This window comes from Anomaloglossus baeobatrachus, chromosome 5 (genome assembly GCF_048569485.1).
Source record: "Anomaloglossus baeobatrachus isolate aAnoBae1 chromosome 5, aAnoBae1.hap1, whole genome shotgun sequence".
Classification (NCBI taxonomy): domain Eukaryota; kingdom Metazoa; phylum Chordata; class Amphibia; order Anura; family Aromobatidae; genus Anomaloglossus; species Anomaloglossus baeobatrachus.
The window spans coordinates 528191970-528215613 of NC_134357.1; the positions used below are offsets into that span (position 1 = coordinate 528191970).

Genomic DNA, 23644 nt, shown 5'->3' on the forward strand with positions numbered 1-23644 from the left:
GCTGTAACCCCCGGCACATGTACTTACCTTTCAAACGACCTCGCTGTGGGCGGCGAACATCCACTTCCTGAAGGGGGAGGATCGTTCGGCGTCACAGCGACGTCACACAGCGGCCGGCCAATAGAAGTGGAGGGGCGGAGATGAGCGGGACGTAAACATCCCGCCCACCTCCTTCCTTCAGCATTGCCGGCGGCAAGCAGGTAAGCTGTGTTCATCGTTCCCGGGGTGTTACACCGAGTGATTTGTGCTGCCTCGGGTACGATGAACAACAGGACGTACAATTTTTAGAAAATGAGCGACGTGTCAGCGATGAATGAGAAGGTGAGTATTTCTGCTCGTTCATAGCTGTCACACGCTACGATATCACTAACGATGCTGGATGTGCGTCACTTACGACGTGACCCCGCTGACATCTCGTTAGATATATCGTAGCGTGTAAAGCCCGCTTAACATCAGGCTGCTTCACTCTATTTGCCCCGGTACTCCCTACAGCAGCGGCGGTACTCCTATTACTGCAACCCATAGGTGCTGTCACAAACTTATCCCCTATAAATACCCCCCCTTTCATGGATCCAAGTGTCCGCTGAGCCGGGTCCGGGCCCCTCAAGTCACCACGATCCCAGATCCGAGCAACCTGACCAACTCTGGGGTGGTACAATGGGAAGGTGGGCTGCAGTCAGGGCCGGATTAAGGTTGGTGGGGGCCCCTGGGCAGAAAATCTGGTGGAGGCCCCATAAACGTTAACATTTTTAGCCATAATAGTAGAGCACGAACTGTAGCATTTAGATATAAATCCAATGAATATGTATCTTATCCTGTTCTGCCACATTCAGATTTACAGTACTACAATACAGATACAGTCCAGGATCACTCACAGTCATCACTTATACACACAGTATAATACAGATACAGTCCAGGATAACTCACAGCCGTCACTTATACACACAGTACAATACAGATACAGTCCAGGATCACTCACAGCTGTCACTTATACACACAGTACAATACAGATACAGTCCAGGATCACTCACAGCCGTCACTTATACACAGAAAGTAGAGTTACATATTTTTAATTGATCCCAATGTTAAGGCAGCCAGGGACGGCTCCAGGTTTTTGTGGTCCCCGGTTGAGTCTCAGTGGGCCCCATCCACACACAGACACGCACATACACATACAGGCATACGTACATATACATATTTGAAGACAAATTCACAAAAATACATTTAAACAGACAAATATATGCACAGTCATATACACTGACACACATGCAGACACAGACGCATTACAGGTGTTAATATGGAGAAGTCACAAGCAGCATCACTCCCCTCCCCCGCTTGTTTCCAGCTCCTCCAGGAGATGTGGCTGTGTTGCATGATGGTCATCACTAACTGACATGACTGCACACCATGCACACTGACACAGCACTGCTGTATATACATCACAGGAGGGGCTGGGGCCTACAATATATACATTACAGGAGGGGCAGGGGGCGTAGACGTTACTAGGGGGGCATAGACGTTACTGGAGTGGCAAACAGCTCTGGTGGCGTACACATTACTGGGATGGGTGGCTTAGCACTCTGGGGGACCCATATAGTTCTGGGGTGCCGCACAGACTGCTCTGATTCATATACACACACACACACACACACAGCTCTGCTTCACACACACACAGCTCTGCTTCACACACACAGCTCTGCTTCACACACACACACACACACACACAGCTCTGCTTCACACCACACATCTTTCTTCAGCTCTGCTTCACACACACACAGCTCTGCTTCACACACACACAGCTCTGCTTCCCACACACACACACAGCTCTGCTTCACACCACATATCTTTCTTCAGCTCTGCTTCACACACACAGCTCTGCTTCACACACACACACACAGCTCTGCTTCACACACACACACAGCTCTGCTTCACACCACACATCTTTCTTCAGCTCTGCTTCACACACACATACAGCTCTGCTTCACACACACATACAGCTCTGCTTCTCACACACACACACACACACACAGCTCTGCTTCACACCACACATCTTTCTTCAGCTCTGCTTCACACACACACACAGCTCTGCTTCACACACACACACACACACACACACACAGCTCTGCTTCACACCACACATCTTTCTTCAGCAGCTCTGCTTCACACACACACAGCTCTGCTTCACACCACACATCTTTCTTCAGCAGCTCTGCTTCACACACACACACAGCTCTGCTTCACTCTCACACACACACACACACACAGCTCTGCTTTACACCACACATCTTTCTTCAGCTCTGCTTCACACACACACACACACACACACACACAGCTCTGCTTCTCACACGCACACACACACAGCTCTGCATCACACCACACATCTTTCTTCAGCTCTGCTTCACACACACACACACACACACGGCTCTGCTTCTCACACACTCTCACACACACACACACACAGCTCTGCATCACACCACACATCTTTCTTCAGCTCTGCCCTTACCTGCTCTGATGCCATCCTCCTGCTGCTCCGGTATAGGCCGCCGTCCTCCTGCTGATATTCCGGTGCCGTGGCCATCCTCCTGCTCCAGTGAGTCTCCTCTCCTGGCCGCGGCGTCGGTCTTCTCCCCGGCCACGGCGTCGGTCTTCTCCTCCACTGCCGCGGCGTGGGTCTTCTCCTCCGCAGCCGTGGCGTGGGTCTTCTCCTCCGCGGCCGTGGCGTCCTGCTGTGACGTCCGCGGCGTCCTGCTGTGACGTCCGCGGCGTCCTGCTGTGACATCCGCAGCATTGGACGCCGCAGCAGAGCAGGGAGCAGGCACACCTCTGACCCCGGAAGTACAGGCGCTGGTACTTCCGGGGTCAATCAGCGTCCTGCGCCCGCAGTTTGTTTTTGCATCTTAGAGACGCAGATACAAATAAATGTAGGTGCTCCCCCCCCCCCGAAAACACAGCTGATTTAGACTGTCTTTACGGAGGGGGAGAGGGTGTGAAGAAAAAAAAAAAAATTGCTGACGGGTGGCAAGTATGGCCCTGGTGGTGGGGGCCCCCTTGGAAGCTCTTTTGGTGGGGGCCCCGGGGCTGAAGCCCCGCCTATAATCCGGCTCTGGCTGCAGTAGTGCAATAACCCAGCAGCAGGACCACTATCTCCTCCTTTGTGCAAAGAACAGGAGCAGTGCCAGAGCCCTGCAAAATTACCTTCAGCAGGGCACTAATATCCATGTGTTTGCTCAAACTGTCAGAAACAGACTCTGTGAGGGTGGTATGAGTACCCGACATCTATAAGTGGGTGTTGTGCTTACATCCCAACATTGTGCAGGGTAACTGGCATTTGCCAGAAAACACCAAGTTTGGCAGATTCTATATTGTCGCCCTGTGTCCTTCACAGATGAGAGCAGATTCACATCTGGAGATGCTGTGGAGAATGTTCTGCTGCCTCCATCATGACTGGTTTGGCAGTGGGTCAGTAATAGTGTGGAGAGACATTTATTTGGAGCGCTGCACAGCCCTCCAAGCGCTAGCCAGAGGTACCCTGACTGCCATTAGGTTACGGGATAAGATTCACAGACCCATTGTGAGACCACATGCAGTCACAGTGGGCCCTGGGTTCCTTCTCATGCATCACAATGCTAGGCCTTATCTGGCTTAAGTGTATCAGCAGTTCGTGCATGATGAACGCATTGATGCTATGGACCGGCCTGCCTGTTCCCCAGACCTGAATCCAATCGAGCACATTTTGGACATCATGTCTCGTTCCATCTACCAATGTCTCACTGCACCAGAGATTGTCCAGGAGTTGAATGATGCTTTAATCCAGATCTGGGAGGAGATCACTCAAGAGAACATCTGTTGCTTCATAAGAAGCATGCCCAGGCATTGTAAGGAGGTCATACAGGCATGTGGAGGCCACACATGCTACTGAGCCTCATTTCCTAGTCTTGAGGCATTTCCAATGAAGTTGGATCAGCCTGTAATTTGATTATCTAGTTTGATTTTGGGTATCATTCCAAATCCATTCATGGGACATTAGTTTTGATTTACATTGATCATTTTTTGTTTTGTTTTATTATTCTCAACGCATTCCACTACAGTCAGGGCCAGAAATATTTGGACAGTGACACAAGTTTTGTTATTTTAGCTGTTTACAAAAACATGTTCAGAAATACAATTATATATATAATATGGGCTGAAAGTGCACACTCCCAGCTGCAATATGAGAGTTTTCACATCCAAATCGGAGAAAGGGTTTAGGAATCATAGCTCTGTAATGCATAGCCTCCTCTTTTTCAAGGGACCAAAAGTAATTGGACAAGGGACTCTAAGGGCTACAATTAACTCTGAAGGCGTCTCCCTCGTTAACCTGTAATCAATGAAGTAGTTAAAAGGTCTGGGATTGATTACAGGTGTGTGGTTTTGCATTTGGAAGCTGTTGCTGTGACCAGACAACATGCGGTCTAAGGAACTCTCAATTGAGGTGAAGCAGAACATCCTGAGGCTGAAAAAAAAGAAAAAATCCATCAGAGAGATTGCAGACATGCTTGGAGTAGCAAAATCAACAGTCGGGTACATTCTGAGAAAAAAGGAACTGACTGGTGAACTTGGGAACTCAAAAAGGCCTGGGCGTCCACGGATGACAACAGTGGTGGATGATCGCCGCATACTTTCTTTGGTGAAGAAGAACCCGTTCACAACATCAACTGAAGTCCAGAACACTCTCAGTGAAGTAGGTGTATCTGTCTCTAAGTCAACAGTAAAGAGAAGACTCCATGAAAGTAAATACAAAGGGTTCACATCTAGATGCAAACCATTCATCAATTCCAAAAATAGACAGGCCAGAGTTAAATTTGCTGAAAAACACCTCATGAAGCCAGCTCAGTTCTGGAAAAGTATTCTATGGACAGATGAGACAAAGATCAACCTGTACCAGAATGATGGGAATAAAAAAGTTTGGAGAAGAAAGGGAACGGCACATGATCCAAGGCACACCACATCCTCTGTAAAACATGGTGGAGGCAACGTGATGGCATGGGCATGCATGGCTTTCAATGGCACTGGGTCACTTGTGTTTATTGATGACATAACAGCAGACAAGAGTAGCCGGATGAATTCTGAAGTGTACCGGGATATACTTTCAGCCCAGATTCAGCCAAATGCCGCAAAGTTGATCGGACGGCGCTTCATAGTACAGATGGACAATGACCCCAAGCATACAGCCAAAGCTACCCAGGAGTTCATGAGTGCAAAAAAGTGGAACATTCTGCAATGGCCAAGTCAATCACCAGATCTTAACCCAATTGAGCATGCATTTCACTTGCTCAAATCCAGACTTAAGATGGAAAGACCCACAAACAAGCAAGACCTGAAGGCTGCGGCTGTAAAGGCCTGGCAAAGCATTAAGAAGGAGGAAACCCAGCGTTTGGTGATGTCCATGGGTTCCAGACTTAAGGCAGTGATTGCCTCCAAAGGATTCGCAACAAAATATTGAAAATAAAAATATTTTGTTTGGGTTTGGTTTATTTGTCCAATTACTTTTGACCTCCTAAAATGTGGAGTGTTTGTAAAGAAATGTGTACAATTCCTACAATTTCTATCAGATATTTTTGTTCAAACCTTCAAATTAAACGTTACAATCTACACTTGAATTCTGTTGTAGAGGTTTCATTTCAAATCCAATGTGGTGGCATGCAGAGCCCAACTCGCGAAAATTGTGTCACTGTCCAAATATTTCTGGACCTAACTGTATGTAATGAATAAAGATTTGCAACTGCAATATTTCATTCGTTGAAAGCTATGTAGTATTTTAGCGTTCCTTTCATTTTTTTGAGCAGTATGCGCATGTGTAATAAATTTATATATATATATATATATATATATATATATATATATATTATATATATATATATATATATATATATTATTTTTTTCCACTGTTACCTATTTTTTGGTTGCTTCCTTATGGAAAAGCAAAAAAATCACTGTTCAACAAGGTTTTTGTTTCCTGCATGAAAATGGGTGAATCTCATCGGAATTTTCATGCCGAGTTCAGAAATAACTTCAGAATTGCTCTATCACACAAGAACTTTTTAGAAAAAATGCAATTGCATTGAATACTGTCAAAATTGTAGTGGCATGTGATATTCCGAAGCAAAAGTCAGCAACAGCAATCAAGTTTAGAAATGTTTTACCATTGATTTTCTTTTACACTGTAATGACTGTCTGATGATTCACGGACAAGAGTCTAACAATATCACCCAGCATCGAAGGACTACACCTTCCCTGGTACATTTCTCCATCTGAGAAATGTCTTGATGAAACATTTCACCACGTTCATCACTTATACAACCCCTGACATAAATGATGGAATCACCTGGCTCTGAGGATGTTCATTCAGTTGTTTACTTTTTGTATAAAAAAAAAAAAAAAAAAAAAAAAAAAAGCAGATCACAGACATGGCACAAAACTAAAGTAATTTCAAATGTAAACTTTCTGGCTTTAAGAAACACTAAAAAAAGCATGAAACCATAATGTGCTAGTCAGTAACTGTTACTTTTCAAGACCAAACAGAGGGGAAAAATTATGGAATCACTCAATTATGAGGAAAAAATTATGGAATCCCGAAAAACAAACAAAAGAACACCCCAATACATCACTAGTATTTTGTTGCACCACCTCTGGCTTTTATAACAGCTCGCAGTCTCTGAGGCATGGACTAAATGAGTGACAAACAGTACACTTCATCAATCTGGCTCCAACTTTCTCTGATTGCTGATGCCAGATCGACTTTGCAGGTTGGAGCCTTGTCATGGATCATTTTCTTCAACTTCCACAAAGATTTTCAATTGGATTGAGATCCGGACTATTTGCAGGCCATGTCATTGACCTTTTGTGTCTTCTTTCAAGGAATAGTTTCATAGTTTTTGCTCTATGGCAGGATTCATTATCATCTTGATAAATGATTTCATCATCCCCAAACATCCTTTCAGTTGATGGGATAAGAAAAGTTTCCAAAATTTCAATGTAAACTGAGCATTTATTGAAGATGTAATGACAGCCATCTCCCCAGTGCCTGTACCTGACATGCAGCCCCAATCATCAATGACTGTGGAAATTTACATGTTCTCTTCAGGCAGTCATCTTTTTATTGTTTAGCTTTTCTGTATGTAAATCCCAAATTTCCTTTAGGCGGTTTCTTACAGTTCGGTCACAGACATTGAGTCCAGTTTCCTCCCATTCGTTCCTCATTTGTTTTGTTGTGCATGTCCTGTTTTGGAGACACATTGCTTTAAGTTTCTTGTCTTGACGCTTTGATGTCTTCCTTGGTCTACCAGTATGTTTGCCTTTAACAACCTTACCATGTTGTTTGTATTTGGTCCAGATTTTAGACACAGCTGACTGTAAACAACCAACATCTTTTGCAACATTACGATTTACCCTTTTTAAGAGTTTGAGAATTCTCTATTTTGTTTCAATTGGCATTTCTCGTGTTGGAGCCATGATTCATGTCAGTCCACTCAGTGCAACAGCTCTCCATAGTGGGATCACTCCTTTTTAGATGCAGACTAGCGAGCAGATCTTATTTGATGTATTTTAAGTGACATGTTGCACTTCATTGACTTGTACCAAGAGAAAAGTATTCCAGCTCACCGATGATATGATATGATGTGTAAATCTAAGGAGTGGACCACCTGATCCTGCACGGAAATCCCAGGCACAGGGAAACAAATTCAGAAGAAGTGAAGTCCAGCGGATCATAGGCAAATGGATTAAAACCTTTTCTTTATTTTCATCTCATTAAAAATGGACAGACAACATCCACAAGGTACAGTTATCCAACGCGTTTCGACATAACGCTGTGTCGTAAGTTCTTATTCATGGATATTTAACAAACAGTGCAATACCTCTATATATAATACAAACAGACTTCCCTCTCACTTGGGATCCAACCCACAATCAATTAGTTACTTAATTAATTACTCTACATCTGTTAGATACCAGCGTTCAGGGAATAGAAAAAAAACACCATAAAATTTGAAGCATATAAAAAAGTGAAAAAATATTTTAAAAACATGATAACATGAATAATTTTCAACAATTAATTATATTGTGTAATCATATCCTGGCGTATATTGAGCCCTGAAGGAATTCTAGTATTTAGTTTAAACATCCAAAAGGATTCACGATTGAGAACTTTCCGTTGAAAATCTCCCCCTCTGTCTAATTTATTGACTTTTTCTATAGCCCTAAAACAAAATCCTTTTAAATTACCACCATGGCATGTCACAAAGTGTTTGGTTACCGCAGAAGAACCGCATAAATTTGTTTTGTTCATGTCAGAAATATGACGCCTTATACGGTTTTTAAGCGGTCCTATTGTGCAACCCACATATTGTTTATGACATAAATTGCAATCGATCAGGTAGATAACCCCTTCACTATTGCAATTCATGTATTTATTTATCTGATGACAAGCGTTAGTGGAAAAGGAAATAAACGAATCTCCTTTCTCTACATACAGGCACACTTTGCATGGATAGTGACCACAGCTAAAGAAACCCTTCTGTGAAAGCCAAGTGTTGTTCAGACTAGCAGTATTTTTAAATGGCTAGGACTGAAAATATTTAATGGAGTTTTTTTTCAATGTGGTAGCCAATATCGGATTTTGATTCAGTAATGGAATATATTTTTTTATTATTTGTATTATATCTTTATATTGAGGACTAAATTTAGTGGTGAAAACAATTGCAGAAGATTTATATGAATTCTGTTTTTTTATCTCCATTGTTGGTTAATAAATTCTGTCTATTTGTATTATTAATAAATTATTCTGCTTTATCCATTGTCCATTTGGATATCCCCTATTCTGAAGTCTATTAAAAGCTATCTCTTTTTGCTTGATAAACTTTGTTATCACTGCAATTTCTGCGGATTCTGATAAGTTCACCTGTGGGGATGTTAAGGCCCAAGTCACACTAAACAACATCGCTAGCAACATCGCTAGCAACATCGCTGCTAACGAACAACTTTTGTGACGTAGCAGCGATGTTGCTAGTGATGTTGCTGTGTGTGACATCCAGCAACAACCTGGCCCCTGCTGTGAGGTCGTTGGTTGTTGCTGAATGTCCTGGGCCATTTTTTAGTTGTTGCTGTCCCGCTGTGAAGCACAGATCGCTGTGTGTGACAGCGACAGAGCAACAACTAAATGTGCAGGCAGCAGGAACCGGCTTCTGCGGACTCTGGTAACCACAGTAAACATCGGGTAACCAAGAAGCCCTTACCTTGGTTACCCGATATTTACCTTCGTTACCAGCGTCCGCCGCTCTCACGCTGTCAGTGCCGGCTCCTGCTCTGTGCACATGTAGCTGGAGTACACATCGGGTAATTAACCCCATGTGTACTGTAGCTAGGAGAGCAGGGAGCCAGCGCTAAGCAGTGTGCGCGGCTCCCTGCTCTCTGCACATGTAGCTGCAGTACACATCGGGTAATTAACCCCATGTGTACTGTAGCTAGGAGAGCAGGGAGCCAGCGCTAAGCAGTGTGCGCGGCTCCTTGCTCTCTGCACATGTAGCTGCAGTACACATCGGGTAATTAACCCCATGTGCACTGTAGCTAGGAGAGCAGGGAGCCAGCGCTAAGCGGTGTGCGCTGGTAACCAAGGCAAATATCGGGTTGGTTACTCGATATTTACCTTAGTTACCAAGTGCAGCATCGCTTCCACGCGGTGCTGCTGACTGGGGGCTGGGACACTGGTTGCTGGTGAGCTCACCAGCAACTCGTGTAGCCACGCTCCAGCGATCCCTGCCAGGTCAGGTTGCTGGTGGGATCGCTGGAGCGTCGCAGTGTGACATCTCACCAGCAACCTCCTAGCAACTTACCAGCGATTCCTATCAGGTTGGATCGTTGTTGGGATCGCTGGTAAGTTGTTTAGTGTGACTGGGCCTTTACTTATAACGTATGGTGGATGACAAGAACTAGCATGCAGGATCGAATTATTATCAGTGGGCTTTCTATATGGACGAATTTCAATTGAACCATCATGTACATGACCTGTCAGATTGATATCCAAAAAATTAATTTTGAATTTATGAGAGTTAAATGTAAATTTTAGATTAAATATATTATTATTCATATATGCAATGAAATGTTCTTGCTGAAAAAACCCTTCCTTCCATACAATAATCAAATCATCAATATAACGACCGTAAATTATGATATTATTTTTATAAATGTTAGACTCACAAAAAATATTTCTTTCCTCCCACGCTGCAACAACTAAGTTAGCTAATGAGGGGGAAAATCTCTCCCCCATGCTAACTCCCTGCAGTACATGTACAGTCCTTATTATAATCGTAAAATGAAAATATATTAGAAATGGTACGTGCTACAGAAATTCTAATTACATTTCTGAAATCAGCGCCTCAAAATACAGAGAGACATTATAGTTTAAAACAGGAAACAGAAAGTTAAAATTTGACCACTGTAATTGGTCACATGACGTGATGTCACAAAGGTCCTTAAGCAGTCTTATCAGGATATAAACTCTGGGTCCTCTAGGAGAGTGGGGGGGGCATGTGAAATTGCTTAGTTTACTCTCCTTTCTCCCTAATGCAGCTCCTGTTCAGTTCTTTTAGACTTCTGTGACCTCTGGTCACATGACTGTAAAGTCATCATAAGTCCTTAAAAAATCGTAACTGTGGGATACATATGTTGGGGTCCCAAAGAGAGTGGGGACTCTGAGAAATTGCGCAGTTTAACTCCCACTAACGTCGGCTCTGCTTTTGAAGCATACGCCAAAAATCCTGTAAATTCATGCTAGGGTTTATTTTCAGGTTAGGTCTTATTTTCGGGGAAATGGCATTGGACCGAATATTGTAAAACAAAATACTAAGGTGTCTGGTAAGAAGATAGACCATGTGGTCTCTTTGAATTTGACAGCCTCATATACACTGGAGCTCAAAATTAGAGAACAATGTCTGATCACTTGCTTTTTTCAGAAATAATGTAATATAATAATGTATTTTGCCCAAAATGTGATGATCATAATTAGAGAACAGCAATGACTGTAGCACAGATATAGATTCTATCTAAATTTTCTGAAGGTAATGTGAAGCCCCTCCAGTGTTGTGTCGGTGCATTACCTTCAGGGACTCCACTCGGCTGGATCTGGTCACAGGTAGGAGATCTTCTTCTAGGATTGTCGTGACGCCACTCTCAGAATTGCGGTCAGTGGGGACCGCCACTGCAGATTAAGGGATGCCTGGGGCTGATGGTGGGTGCAGTCAGTTGTAATAGCCTCCTGAGAGTGAGGCAAGCCCCAGGGCCCTGTGTAGATGTGTAGAACCACAAGGCGCAGAATAACTCCACACAAGCAGAAGGTCTTTCAGGGGTTTTACTCACAGAAGGTGGCAGAGTGAGTAACCCGGGCGTAGCTGGGATGAACCAGGTGTCCTTCAGGCTGACTGATGAGGGTGACTACCGACTCGCCTTCCTTAGCCCTTCTGTGGTTTGTGGTAACCCCGACTTTTAGTCCCTATGGGGGTCACCCAGGGAAGTAGCTGCTCCCCTCGTTTGTTTGCCGTTTGCTTGTCGCCTGGACCAGATCACTCCAGCTGCTTGCCTCCTGTGAACTATGGGCCCTAACTGTGGCTACGTGGCTGCGGCTTTTGGGGTGTTGTGGCGTGGGCTTTAAGGGCCCCACACCGGCAGGTTTAGCAAGGAAAGGTGGATCTATCCCCGCACCGGGATCTGCCGCCCGTTTGGGCCTGGTACTCCCTGACAGCCTCCGTACTTTCCACTACGCGGCTCTCTCTCCAGCTGTGTGTGGGGTTCGGGCAGCACTACCAGGTGACCGTTCTCCCCCGTCGGTAGTCACTGCGCGGACGCTGTTAGACTGCAACAGCTCCAGGGTCTGCTCCTCACGTCTGCTCTCCCTGGACTGCTGCACTAAACCGGCTCACTCCTGGGACCTGCACTGCTGCTCCTGTCTGAGCTCCACTTCATGCTCCTCACTCCTCCACACTCTGCTTCAGACTGCTCTCTCCTCCTCCTCTTTTCCCTTTTGTGCCTGCCTACGTCACCTAGCAACCAGGCTCTCTACCACACCCCTTGAGTGGAGATGGAGGCTTCGCCCCCTCCTGGGATCCCCAGGGGTCCTCTCAAAGGTACATGTGTGAGACCTGATCACTATGCGCCTGTGTAGTCACACCTCGGTCAGCCTTCTGGATTACCTGTATTGTACTGTCCCCAGCATGGGTGCAGTACTCAGTGGTGCCTGACCAGGTCAGGGGCGCCACATTCCCCCTTAGTTATCACCAGCACGTCCTCGGGCTGCAAGACAACATTTTAAAATGCATAAAAAACAGTAAAACATGGTAAAACATTCTAAAACCACCAGGTACCATACATCACAACCCTCCACCCACAAGTCCGTTAACCCACCCAAAACCCTCTCAGGAGGCAGGTCACCGGTTTCTTTTGGTAACCAGGTCTGGGCCATCCGTTTCCCCAGACCTTTCCTCCAGTCTTCCTCTCCCGTTGGCCGCGCCTTCAGCCACTTCTGGCAGGATGTAGAGGCGGCTTTCATGGTCTGGTGGTTTCAGGGTATACCTGGCCTGGTGGAGCCGCGCCTTCAGCCTCTTCTGGCAGGATGTAGAGGCGGCCTCCACAGTTGGTGCTGACCAGGTACCCTCTTTGTGGTGGAGAGCCAGGCCCCATAAACAGGCATGCTCTCTGGTTGCAGGCGAGCCAAGGCCCCATAAACGGACGTGCTCCCTGGTTGCAGGTGAGCCAAGCCCCTAAACAGGCTGGCTCTGGTGGTGGTACCTCTGGGGTAACTATTTACACTGCGAGAGTTTGTGGCTATAGCCAGTTCATAGCCTTAAGGTTTATGGGTTTCTCACATTAGTTCATGTGGGCACATGCTTAAACTTATAAACGTTGCAAACTGGTCAAAACTGTAACTTCTGTACTTCTTTCTTTACTTTACATAGATTCCTCCTCACCAGGGCTTGGGCCTGTAGGGCTGCGGCACCTGTTGCTTTCTTCATTTCTCTCATCATCGGAGGTAGTCTCATCAGTGGGTTCTTTATCTTTCCTTTCTTCTTCTGTATCTGTTTCTTTTTCTTGTGGTATGGAGACAGCTGGGTTTCTATAGGAATCTCTGGTACATGGCGTAACGTCAAGTGCATACCATCCTCTTTCTCCTTGATGCATTGTGAATTCCACTGTATCTCCCATCTGTAAGTTCCTTCCTGGATGTCCTCTAGGCAAATGGGCTCTAACATCCCTTCTATTCACAAATATGCCTTCTTTCATACCAGGAGCTACTATGAAGCCATATCCACTCTTCAAGCTGAAATCTTCTACTACACCACGACAAAGTGGGCCTCTGACCTGGGATTTGGCCCTTCTCAGGAACCGTTTCTCTTCCAAGTCTCTGGCCATGACTTCGTTTTTCTGCTCTGGAGACTGCGGTGCAGGGGAAAGCTTGGTTCTGCTCCGGCGCCGTGTCCTACGGGCTGGATTCTGCTGGGCTGTTACTTCACTGCCTGCAGGCCCCCAGGTGAGGTTTCTGGACAGATCTTCTTCAGCAGAGGGTGTCGGGCTCTCTTCATCCCAGCGGGAATACGGCAGCATCTCTGGCGCGGGGCATGGATCCACTGCTGATGGCTCCGGGGTCAGCTCCTCAGCTTCCTGGCCTCCTCTCCCCCTTAGTTCTTCTAAGCACTCCTGTTGTGGCAGCGCTGGGGATGGGTGTTCATCAGCAGGCCCGGGCGGAGGACTCTTTGGCGTGGTTGCTGCAGAAGTCGCCTTGGGGGTGTGCGGAGGGAGCAGATACCGGTCCACCATCTCCTGTGGGAACTGGGCCTCTAGGTCAGCCTTCAGCTTCCAGTATGCGGGGTCCTCTCCTATCAGGGACTTCCTAGCAGGGACTTCCTTAGACTGGGGAGCGGTGTCTGCTCTGGCCTTGCGGGCCGGGGTAAACAGAGGTACATTCTTGTCTTGGCGGGCCGCGCCCTGCATGGCGGCGGCCTGGTCTTGGCGGGCCGCGCCTGACATGGCGGCGGCCTGGTCTTGGCGGGCCGTGCCGAGCATGGCGGCGGCCTGGATCAGCGTCGCTGTGTCAATCAGGGTTGCAGCTGGAGTCTTAGCGGGCATCGCTACTGTGGCCGGTTCTTGGCGGGCCGGGCAGGGCATCGCTGCGGCGGCCTGAATTGGCGTCGCAGCTGCGATGGGATCTGTGCAGGCTGGGCTGGGCGTCGCTGCAGCGATCGGAGCTTGGCGGGCCGCACCTGGCGTGGCTGCGGCCTGGTTCAGCACCTCGCCTGCGGCGTGGATGAGCGTCGCTGCTGCGGTGGGGTCTTGCGTCGCCGCGCCGGGCGCCTCTTCAGGGACCGCGGGCGTGGCAGCAGGGGTCGGGGCACTCGCGTTGGCAGGGGCAACACTGGACTCACCCATCGGTGGCACCATCGGGGTCTGAGTCGTCGCCGCTCGGTCTGGCACTCGTCGCGTGGCTCTCCCCTCGTAGGCCTGAACCGCTGCAGCCATCTCCAGCAGCTCCATGCGTTCCTCTCTGATCTGCTCTACGACCCGGGTCTCCAGTCGGTCGCAGAACTGGGCAAGTTCCCGATACCACCAGGCAGCGGAGCCTGGCTCTGGGCCTCTGCGTTCAGACGCCATTTCCTCTGTGCCTTCTTCTGCACGATTTCCCAGCAGCGGACTCGTCGCTGCCTCCAGTAGCAGGCTCTTCAGTTTCTGCTCTGCCTCTTCCAGCAGCAGGCTTCTGGCTCCCTTTCTGTCCCGACGTCTCTGAACGCCTCCGCTCTCATCACTTGCGAGGTCAGGACTCTGCAGGGGATCTCTGGGTAGCCACACCTCTTCGTGGGCGGTAACTTCTCCCAGCGCGGGCTGCTGTTGTTTTTCAGCGCGCTTTCCATGGTGGCAATATGGCGGCGCTTCCAATTTTCCAAGCGGACCGCCCAGGCACATGGTCACCTGTCTGAACAGGTCTAGTCCTTATCCTGTTCGTGACGCCAGATGTGAAGCCCCTCCAGTGTTGTGTCGGTGCATTACCTTCTTGGACTCCACTCGGCTGGATCCTGTCACAGGTAGGAGATCTTCTTCTAGGATTGTCGTGACGCCACTCTCAGAATTGCGGTCAGTGGGGACCGCCACTGCAGATTAAGGGATGCCTGGGGCTGATGGTGGGTGCAGTCAGTTGTAATAGCCTCCTGAGAGTGAGGCAAGCCCCAGGGCCCTGTGTAGATGTGTAGAACCACAAGGCGCAGAATAACTCCACACAAGCAGAAGGTCTTTCAGGGGTTTTACTCACAGAAGGTGGCAGAGTGAGTAACCCGGGCGTAGCTGGGATGAACCAGGCTGGAACCAGGTGTCCTTCAGGCTGACTGATGAGGGTGACTACCGACTCGCCTTCCTTAGCCCTTCTGTGGTTTGTGGTAACCCCGACTTTTAGTCCCTATGGGGGTCACCCAGGGAAGTAGCTGCTCCCCTCGTTTGTTTGCCGTTTGCTTGTCGCCTGGACCAGATCACTCCAGCTGCTTGCCTCCTGTGAACTATGGGCCCTAACTGTGGCTACGTGGCTGCGGCTTTTGGGGTGTTGTGGCGTGGGCTTTAAGGGCCCCACACCGGCAGGTTTAGCAAGGAAAGGTGGATCTATCCCCGCACCGGGATCTGCCGCCCGTTTGGGCCTGGTACTCCCTGACAGTCTCCGTACTTTCCACTACGCGGCTCTCTCTCCAGCTGTGTGTGGGGTTCGGGCAGCACTACCAGGTGACCGTTCTCCCCCGTCGGTAGTCACTGCGCGGACGCTGTTAGACTGCAACAGCTCCAGGGTCTGCTCCTCACGTCTGCTCTCCCTGGACTGCTGCACTAAACCGGCTCACTCCTGGGACCTGCACTGCTGCTCCTGTCTGAGCTCCACTTCATGCTCCTCACTCCTCCACACTCTGCTTCAGACTGCTCTCTCCTCCTCTTTTCCCTTTTGTGCCTGCCTACGTCACCTAGCAACCAGGCTCTCTACCACACCCCTTGAGTGGAGATGGAGGCTTCGCCCCCTCCTGGGATCCCCAGGGGTCCTCTCAAAGGTACATGTGTGAGACCTGATTACTATGCGCCTGTGTAGTCACACCTCGGTCAGCCTTCTGGATTACCTGTATTGTACTGTCCCCAGCATGGGTGCAGTACTCAGTGGTGCCTGACCAGGTCAGGGGCGCCACAGTAACAACAGTCCCCAATCAGTAGGACGTGTACAGGCCTTTGCTTTGAATGACTTCAGCACATCTGCAGCCACAGGACATCACTAGTCTCTCACACTGCTCTGGGGTGATTTTGGTCCACTCTTCTTACAGGCTCTTCCACAAATCTTTGACTGTTGTGGGTATCTTGGCCATAACTTTGTCTCCAAGTTTTTTCCAGAGATTTTCTATTGGGTTTAGATCTTGACTCTGGACTGACCATTTCATTGCTTTCTGTTTCAATGAACTGCTTTACCCGTTTTGCCGTGTGACAGGGGGCATGGTCCTGCATGAAAATTGCTGGCTGATTGAGTGATAAACACTCAAGTAAGGATGATGAAAGTGATGAAGTAAGGAACCACGTGTTGTTGAAGAAGGTTCTGATTAAAGATGAGCGAACTTTTGGAGGCTCGGTTTGTTGGCAGCAAACAAACACACTTGTCTGAATCTTGTGTGAGGAGGTTCGGAAACACTGATTGGCAGTTTGAGTCTCCATCCACATACAGCCAGCCATAAGCAGACCACTTCCAAGGAAGGGTGGGCGGGCATATTTTTTTTTTGTTGCGCACCATATGTGGTCACGCTGTTTTTACTCCCAGTGCAAGCTGTTCAAACACTCCAAGCGGCTCGCATAGGGCTGAGCACTGATCGTGACTGAGCAGAGCGCATTAAGTTCGCAAGTCAAGCATTCGAACTCTGAGCCCGAGCCCTGTTTTTTTTAAGTTGGGTCATGGTTTGAAAACCAAACCTCAGGTTCGCTCATATCTAGTTCTGATACAGACTTGCATTCACTCTGCCACTCTGCAACTCCTGCTGCGGAAAACATTCCCCAAACCATGACACTTCCTCCATCACGTTTCACTGACTTCTTAACACTTTCGGTTCAGTCTTTCCCCGGTTTGTTGACGAATATAATGTTTCCCATCAGACCCAAATAAATTAAACTTGCTTTCATCACTAAAATGAACTGTGGACCACGTCTCCTCTGTCCAAAAAAACATGCTCCTCACCAAAGGGGAGTCTAGCCTTTTGATTCTTTCTGCTAATGAAAGGTTTGGTCACTGTAGAGTGGGCTTTCAGTCCAAATGCTCTTAAAAGTCGTGACACTGAATGACAATACAGATCCTTACCCTGTTCAGTGCTGCAGTGTTGAAATGATTACCCATGGAGATTCTCTGCATTATCCTGTCCTCTATTGCGTTTGTCTTTCGAAGGCAACCAGCCTTCTTGGGGGAATTGAAAGAGTTTGTGATGTTGTAAAAATGCAATATTCTCAAAATTACAGACTTGGAACGACAACTTCTCTTGCTATGACTGATAGGGTCATCCTTTTGGCCTTCATCTGCATAACCTGCTGCCAAAGGATTCCTGTCTCTTTGGAACAGCACACCATTTTTGCAGTCAGTACAAACTGAAAAGTTAGGCTACTTTCACACATCCGGTTTTTGCTCTGCGGCACAATACGGCGCTCTGCAGAAAAACCGCAACCGTTTTTTTTGCAGCCGGTTGCGGGTTTTTTTGCATAGACTTACATTAGTGCCGTATTGTGCCACATGGGCCTGCGTTCGGTCCGTTTTTTGCCGCATGCGGCAGATTTAGCCGATGCTCCGGCAAAAAAAACGCATCGCGCCGCATCCGGCCGCTGCGGCGCATTTTTCAATGCATGCCTATGGACGCCGCATGCGGTTTCTTCCACTGCGCATGCTCAGTAGCGTGCCGCAACCGGAAAAAAACGGACCGGCCGCATGTAAAAACTTATGCAAAGGATGCGGTGTTTTCACCGCATCCGTTGCATAGGTTTCACAGCCGGATTGAGCTGCACGGCTCAAACCGGATGTGTGAAAGTAGCCTTCAACTGCCAGTTACATAGAGTTTGACAGAAAATTAAGAAAATTAGCACCAGGTGCTAGATTAACACCAATAACTTGCAGGTATCTAAAAGTGTTCTCTAATTCTGATCAGTGTTCTTTTACATTTATCTCATTTACATTTTTATTACGTGTTTTTGAAAAAATTCAATTTATGAAATAAGCTTAAAATACTGCGACTTTACTTATGTTAGGATATAATCACATAGGACTGCACAATGATCTTAATATTTAGGAAATTGTGTGTTCTCTAATTTTGATTTTTAGTGTATGTCTCCTTTTTTAATTAATTTTATGAATTCGTTTAATAAACTTTGGATTTGATTATATTTCTGGCCTATACTCCTGCATGTTCTTTTTCGATTTAATCATCCAATACCTGTAGGACTCTGAATACTCCTCCTCCTCTAATGTTGTTCATTTGTCGAAGAAGGAAACAGAAAATCTCTAGTGCATAAACGTCATATACACACGGCTCTGCTCCGTACACTTTGTACACACACGGTTCCGGTCCATATGGCAAGTACACACACGGCTCCTCTCCGTACACGTCATACATGCATGCCTATGCTCTATACACCTCGTACACACACTGCTTCGCTCCGTACACCTCGTACACACACGGCTCCGTTCTGTACGCCTCGTACACACACGGCTCCGTTCTGTACGCCTCGTACACACACGGCTCCGTTCTGTACGCCTCGTACACACACGGCTCCGCTCTGTACGCCTCGTACACACACGGCTCCGCTCTGTACGCCTCGTACACACACGGCTCCGCTCTGTACGCCTCGTACACACACGGCTCCGCTCCGTACACCTCGTACACACACGGTTCCACTCCGTACACCTCGTATACACACACACACACACGGCTCTGCTACATCCACACTGTAAACCCCTCCTGACCCCACACATAACCTTCCCCTCATCCAGCCCCATGACAAGGAGCACAGCAGACTCCTGCATACACTGAGGAGCTGACCATGTGACCCCTGACTCCTCCCCTCCATGTGACATCATCACAGGTCCTGTAAATTGCAGGGTAGATGCTAGAATGTACGAGCTCCTTCCAGGTTAGTGGACGTGGCTGGCTTGGTTGGGGCGTAGCGATGTTTCCTCCCGTCCACTAGAATCATGCAGCCTCCGCCCCCTGCACCCCCCTATCTGGAGCTCTCACCCCCAGACCCCGCTTCTATTATAAACAACTCTATGCCCACGTGGACTTCGAAAAATAATGCTTATTCTGGCTGGAAACATCCAGCTGGATTTTGAACACACCCCTATCACGTGACAAATTCCGTCATACCTGGGAGGAGCCCATACAGTCTAGCATCTACCATATATCTAGTGGCGGCTCTGCAGGTGGAGGTATGTGCAGATTCCCTCTTTCCCTTGGATTATCCTTTCTGTATGTAACATCACTATCTCCTCGCGGACACTTTTTCTATATAGATTTTATATGATGCCAGTGTTGTTTGTGTAAAGCTGATGGAAGCTGTAGATATAAAGTTGGTGAAAGTTAATTTACCTTTAGGATAAGTTTGTACATAAGTTCCTTCACTCCCCACATTCGTTCACTTGCTCGTTCATGTCACCTCCACCTCAAAAACATCTCTAGAATTCGATCTTTTCTTACCGTTGACTCTGCAAAATCTCTTACTATCGCTCTCATTCATTCTCACCTGGATTATTGTAATTTTTTACTAATTGGTCTCCCTGTTACTAAACTCTCCCCTCTCCAATGCATTCTTATTGCCGCAGCCAGGATCATTTTCCTCTCCAACCGCTTCACTGATGCCTCTGCTCTGTGCCAGTCATTGCACTGGTTGCCTATCCGTTACAGAATCCAACATAAACTTATCACTCTCACTCACAAAGCTCTCCACGGTTCCGCACCATCCTACATCACCTCCCTCATCTCTGTGTTTGACCCCACCCGTGCCCTCCGCTCTGCTAATGACTTAAGACTGATATCCTCAACAATTCGAACCTCCCACTCCCGTCTTCAAGATTTCTCACGAGCTGCGCCTATGCTCTGGAACACACTACCAAGAGCAATCCGATTAATTCCCAACATCCACACCTTTAAGCGGGCCCTAAAAACGCATTTCTTTAGACTAGCCTATCACCTCACTGCCCTGATCTAATCTAGCCCTATTCTGTCCTTCATAAAATTTACTTCCAATTCCTGTCCCTGTATCTTCTGGTTCTTTCCTCTTCATGTACTTTTTTACACTCTGTATAAATTCTGACTGGCGACTGATCCACGCAGCTGGATTTGAATTCCCTATTAAATCGATGGCTGGACCATATATGACAAGCTTTCTCTTCCCCCCTTATTTGTGCCTTCCCTATTTCCTCATAGACTGTAAGCTTACGAGCATGGCCCTCACTTCTCTTCGTATTTGAATTTTATTATTTTGTATTGTCTCATATTGTCTGTACATGTCCCCTCTGAATTGTAAAGCGCTGCGGAATATGTTGGCGCTGTATAAATAAAAAAATATTATTATTATTATTTATAAATATTCACAGATTTCCATATGGACAGGGCCGATAAAATCCCCTACGTATTGGATTTAACCTCTTAACAACCGCCTATACGCCATTTAACGGCACTGAGGAACAAGTAAATAGCGCTTCCCCATACATGAAAATCCCACGGATGACAGCTGACAACCACGGGCATAAGTCCTGACCGATTTTGGAACAAATCGTGGTCTATTAACCCCCTTAAATACTGGAGTCAATCGCAACAACAGTATCTGAGTGCTTAAAGGGAATCTGTCAGGTGCAATATGCAGCCAGAACCACCACTGCCTGACTGTCCCTGTATCTAAAAGTATTTCTAAAGATCACTTATGATATGCTAATGAGCGCAGGGACTAGTCACAAAGGCGTTAGTTCCTGTGCTCATTCCGCCCCTTAGCATGTTAGCACACCCACAGGGGCGTGTTAACATTCTATTCAATGTCAGCGGTGAGGCGCGAACCTGTGTCCACTGTCACCGCTGATCAGAAGTCCCGGCACTTTCAGTCATGCGCACTATGAAGCCAAGTATACGTGTCCCGGCTTCAGAGAGGTCTAGTGCGCATGACTGGATGTGCCGGGACTTCTCATCAGTGGTGACAGCGGACACAGATACACACGTCACCACTGATGACACTGACATTGAATAGTATATTAGGACACCCCTGTGGGCATGCTAACATGGCAGAATGAGTGCAGGAACTAACGCCCTTGCGACTAGTCCCCTCGCTCATTAGCATATAAGATCTTTAGAAATACCTTTTCAAAAGATCTCTTTATTTATGCTATATGCTGGAACAGTTAGGCAGGGATTAGCAATATACACCCAGAACTGCTCGTGGTTCTGTGTGCAAATTGGACCTGAAGGTAAAAAAGTTGTATTTCACTTCACCACTATAAGACTGAATCCGGACGGTGCTCGCAGGACTAGGAAAGGCTGTAAGTGATCAAACAAGGGTGGGTCCGCAGCACGAAACATCATGATCATGACTAAGGACGTCTGTGTCTGAAACGCGTTGATTGGAGGAATTATGTTTTACCTTTTTATACTTCTGGAATAAATTAGAAGTTTTTATCTTTACTTCCAAAAATCCTCTGGATGTTTTGTGCTGCGAACCCACCCTTGTTTGATCGCATATTGGACCTGACCGGTTCACATTAAACGGGGGTCAAAAGACACCCTTTGGCAGGAATGGACCATTGTGATTTTAATCGAGGGTGCCAATCGTTGCCATGGTACCCTGGGATCATCTGATGACCCCAGGATACGATGGCCTGTAAGATCCAGCTATAATCAAGGTCTTACAGGCTGTGTGAGTCACTGACCGGTATTATGTGCTGCTGTATATGAGTACTTCAGTTCATGATGCCAGCAATCAGAGTGGGAAATATTCAAGTCCCACAATGGGACGAAGTGAATAAAAATAAAAAAAAGTTAAATAAAATTCACAAAAACTTGTGATGCCATGAAAACAGCAGCTTTTGTGTTCAAACAAAAATAAACAAAGAAATGTACACCTATTTAGCACCACCGCATCCAGAACAACCCCATCTATAAAACTATCACATTACTTATACCGTATGGCGAATACCGTTAAAAAAAAAGACCAAAAATGTCACTTTTTCAGTATACTGAGATGTCATATGTAAAAAAAAATATGGTATGAGAACACAAAAACAGTACTTACCTTTTATTTTTTGGTTTATAACACACACCGGATTATAAGACGCACCCCAAATTTAGAGAATAAAAAAAGGAGTCCGTCTTACAATCCGGTGGTCTCTTACCAGGGGGGATGGCAGCGTTGGTGGAGCAAGGTGACAGGATGCATGGGCGGTGGTAGATCAGGTCGATGCTGCGGGTGGTGCAGGCGGCAGGTGTCCCAGATGCTGTAGATGCTGTGAGGTAGGCAACTTCCAGAAACTGTCGGCGGTGCGGGCTTGAAAGAAATAGCGTCTGCAGTCAGTGCGTGCGCAGATTGAGCTATCGGCTCAATGAAAAGCTGAGATCTTATCTGTGCACGCATCACCTCTAGGCGAAATTTTCCTTACGTCCACTGCTGAGAGATCAATGGACCGGAGGTGACGCGTGCGCAGATGAGACCTTGAGCGAGAGCTCATCTGCGCATGCGCCACCTTTAGGCACCATTATTTGAACCCCGCACCAACAACATTTTCAGGATGTCCCTGCTTTACAGCCTGCTGCCGCAGCGGCCCCAGCACGGCCTGTCGCAGCGGCCCCAGCACAGCCAGTCGCAGCGGCCCCAGCACAGCCAGTCGCAGCGGCCCCAGCACAGCCCGTTGCAGCAGCCCCAGCACAGCCCGCCGCAAAGGCCCCAGCACAGCCCGCCGCAAAGGCCCCAGCCAGCACCTGCCTGCTGTGACCCCTCCACCACCTCCCGGTAAGGTGCATTTGGATTTTAAGACGCACCCCTTATTTTCCTCCCAATTTTTGGGGAGAATATGTGCATCTTTTAATCCAAAAAATTGATAATTCCCACAGTACTGTGGGTGTATGATATCCGGGCCCAGTCCTTTTGAGACGGCATCGTACTTCCTTAAGCAGGTGATATTTAGTTGACAATTTCTAGTATCCCTGATCCCAACGTCTGTCATGGGATATACAGTAAATACTGTAGAGAAAAAGGCCTTTTGCAGATTGGCCTTTCCCCTCACCCTCTTCCACCATTTAACCCAGATTATTTTTGGAGGGGCTAACACTATCATTTTTCAGTCTCTTAATGTTTATGTAGTTGAAGACATTTTTTCGAGATTATTTGTACTTATTTGACAATCAATCTCTCTCTCAATCTTTGCTGGGCTGATTTATATTTTTCTTTCTAATTATTTAGTACCCTCTTGCTTTAATTCCCTAAGCACATTATTTTTTTCACTTATTGCACCCCTTACAGCTCTATTTAGTCATAGTGGTTTTGTTAAGGGGTTCATAAATTTACAGTGATGCAATCTAATTATGCATCTACCTTAACCCCGTCT

At 47.1% G+C, this 23644-nt stretch overlaps 1 protein-coding gene across 1 annotated transcript in view; it reads left to right on the top strand.

Moving 5' to 3' along the window:
• The window catches only part of LOC142312163 (uncharacterized), a 196729-nt gene that overhangs the window by 46905 nt on the left and 126180 nt on the right, over positions 1-23644 (top strand). The window contains exon 11 of the mRNA XM_075351065.1: positions 4440-4471. Coding sequence (XP_075207180.1) covers positions 4440-4471 — 32 coding nt within the window. The remainder of the gene's footprint in view (positions 1-4439; positions 4472-23644) is intronic.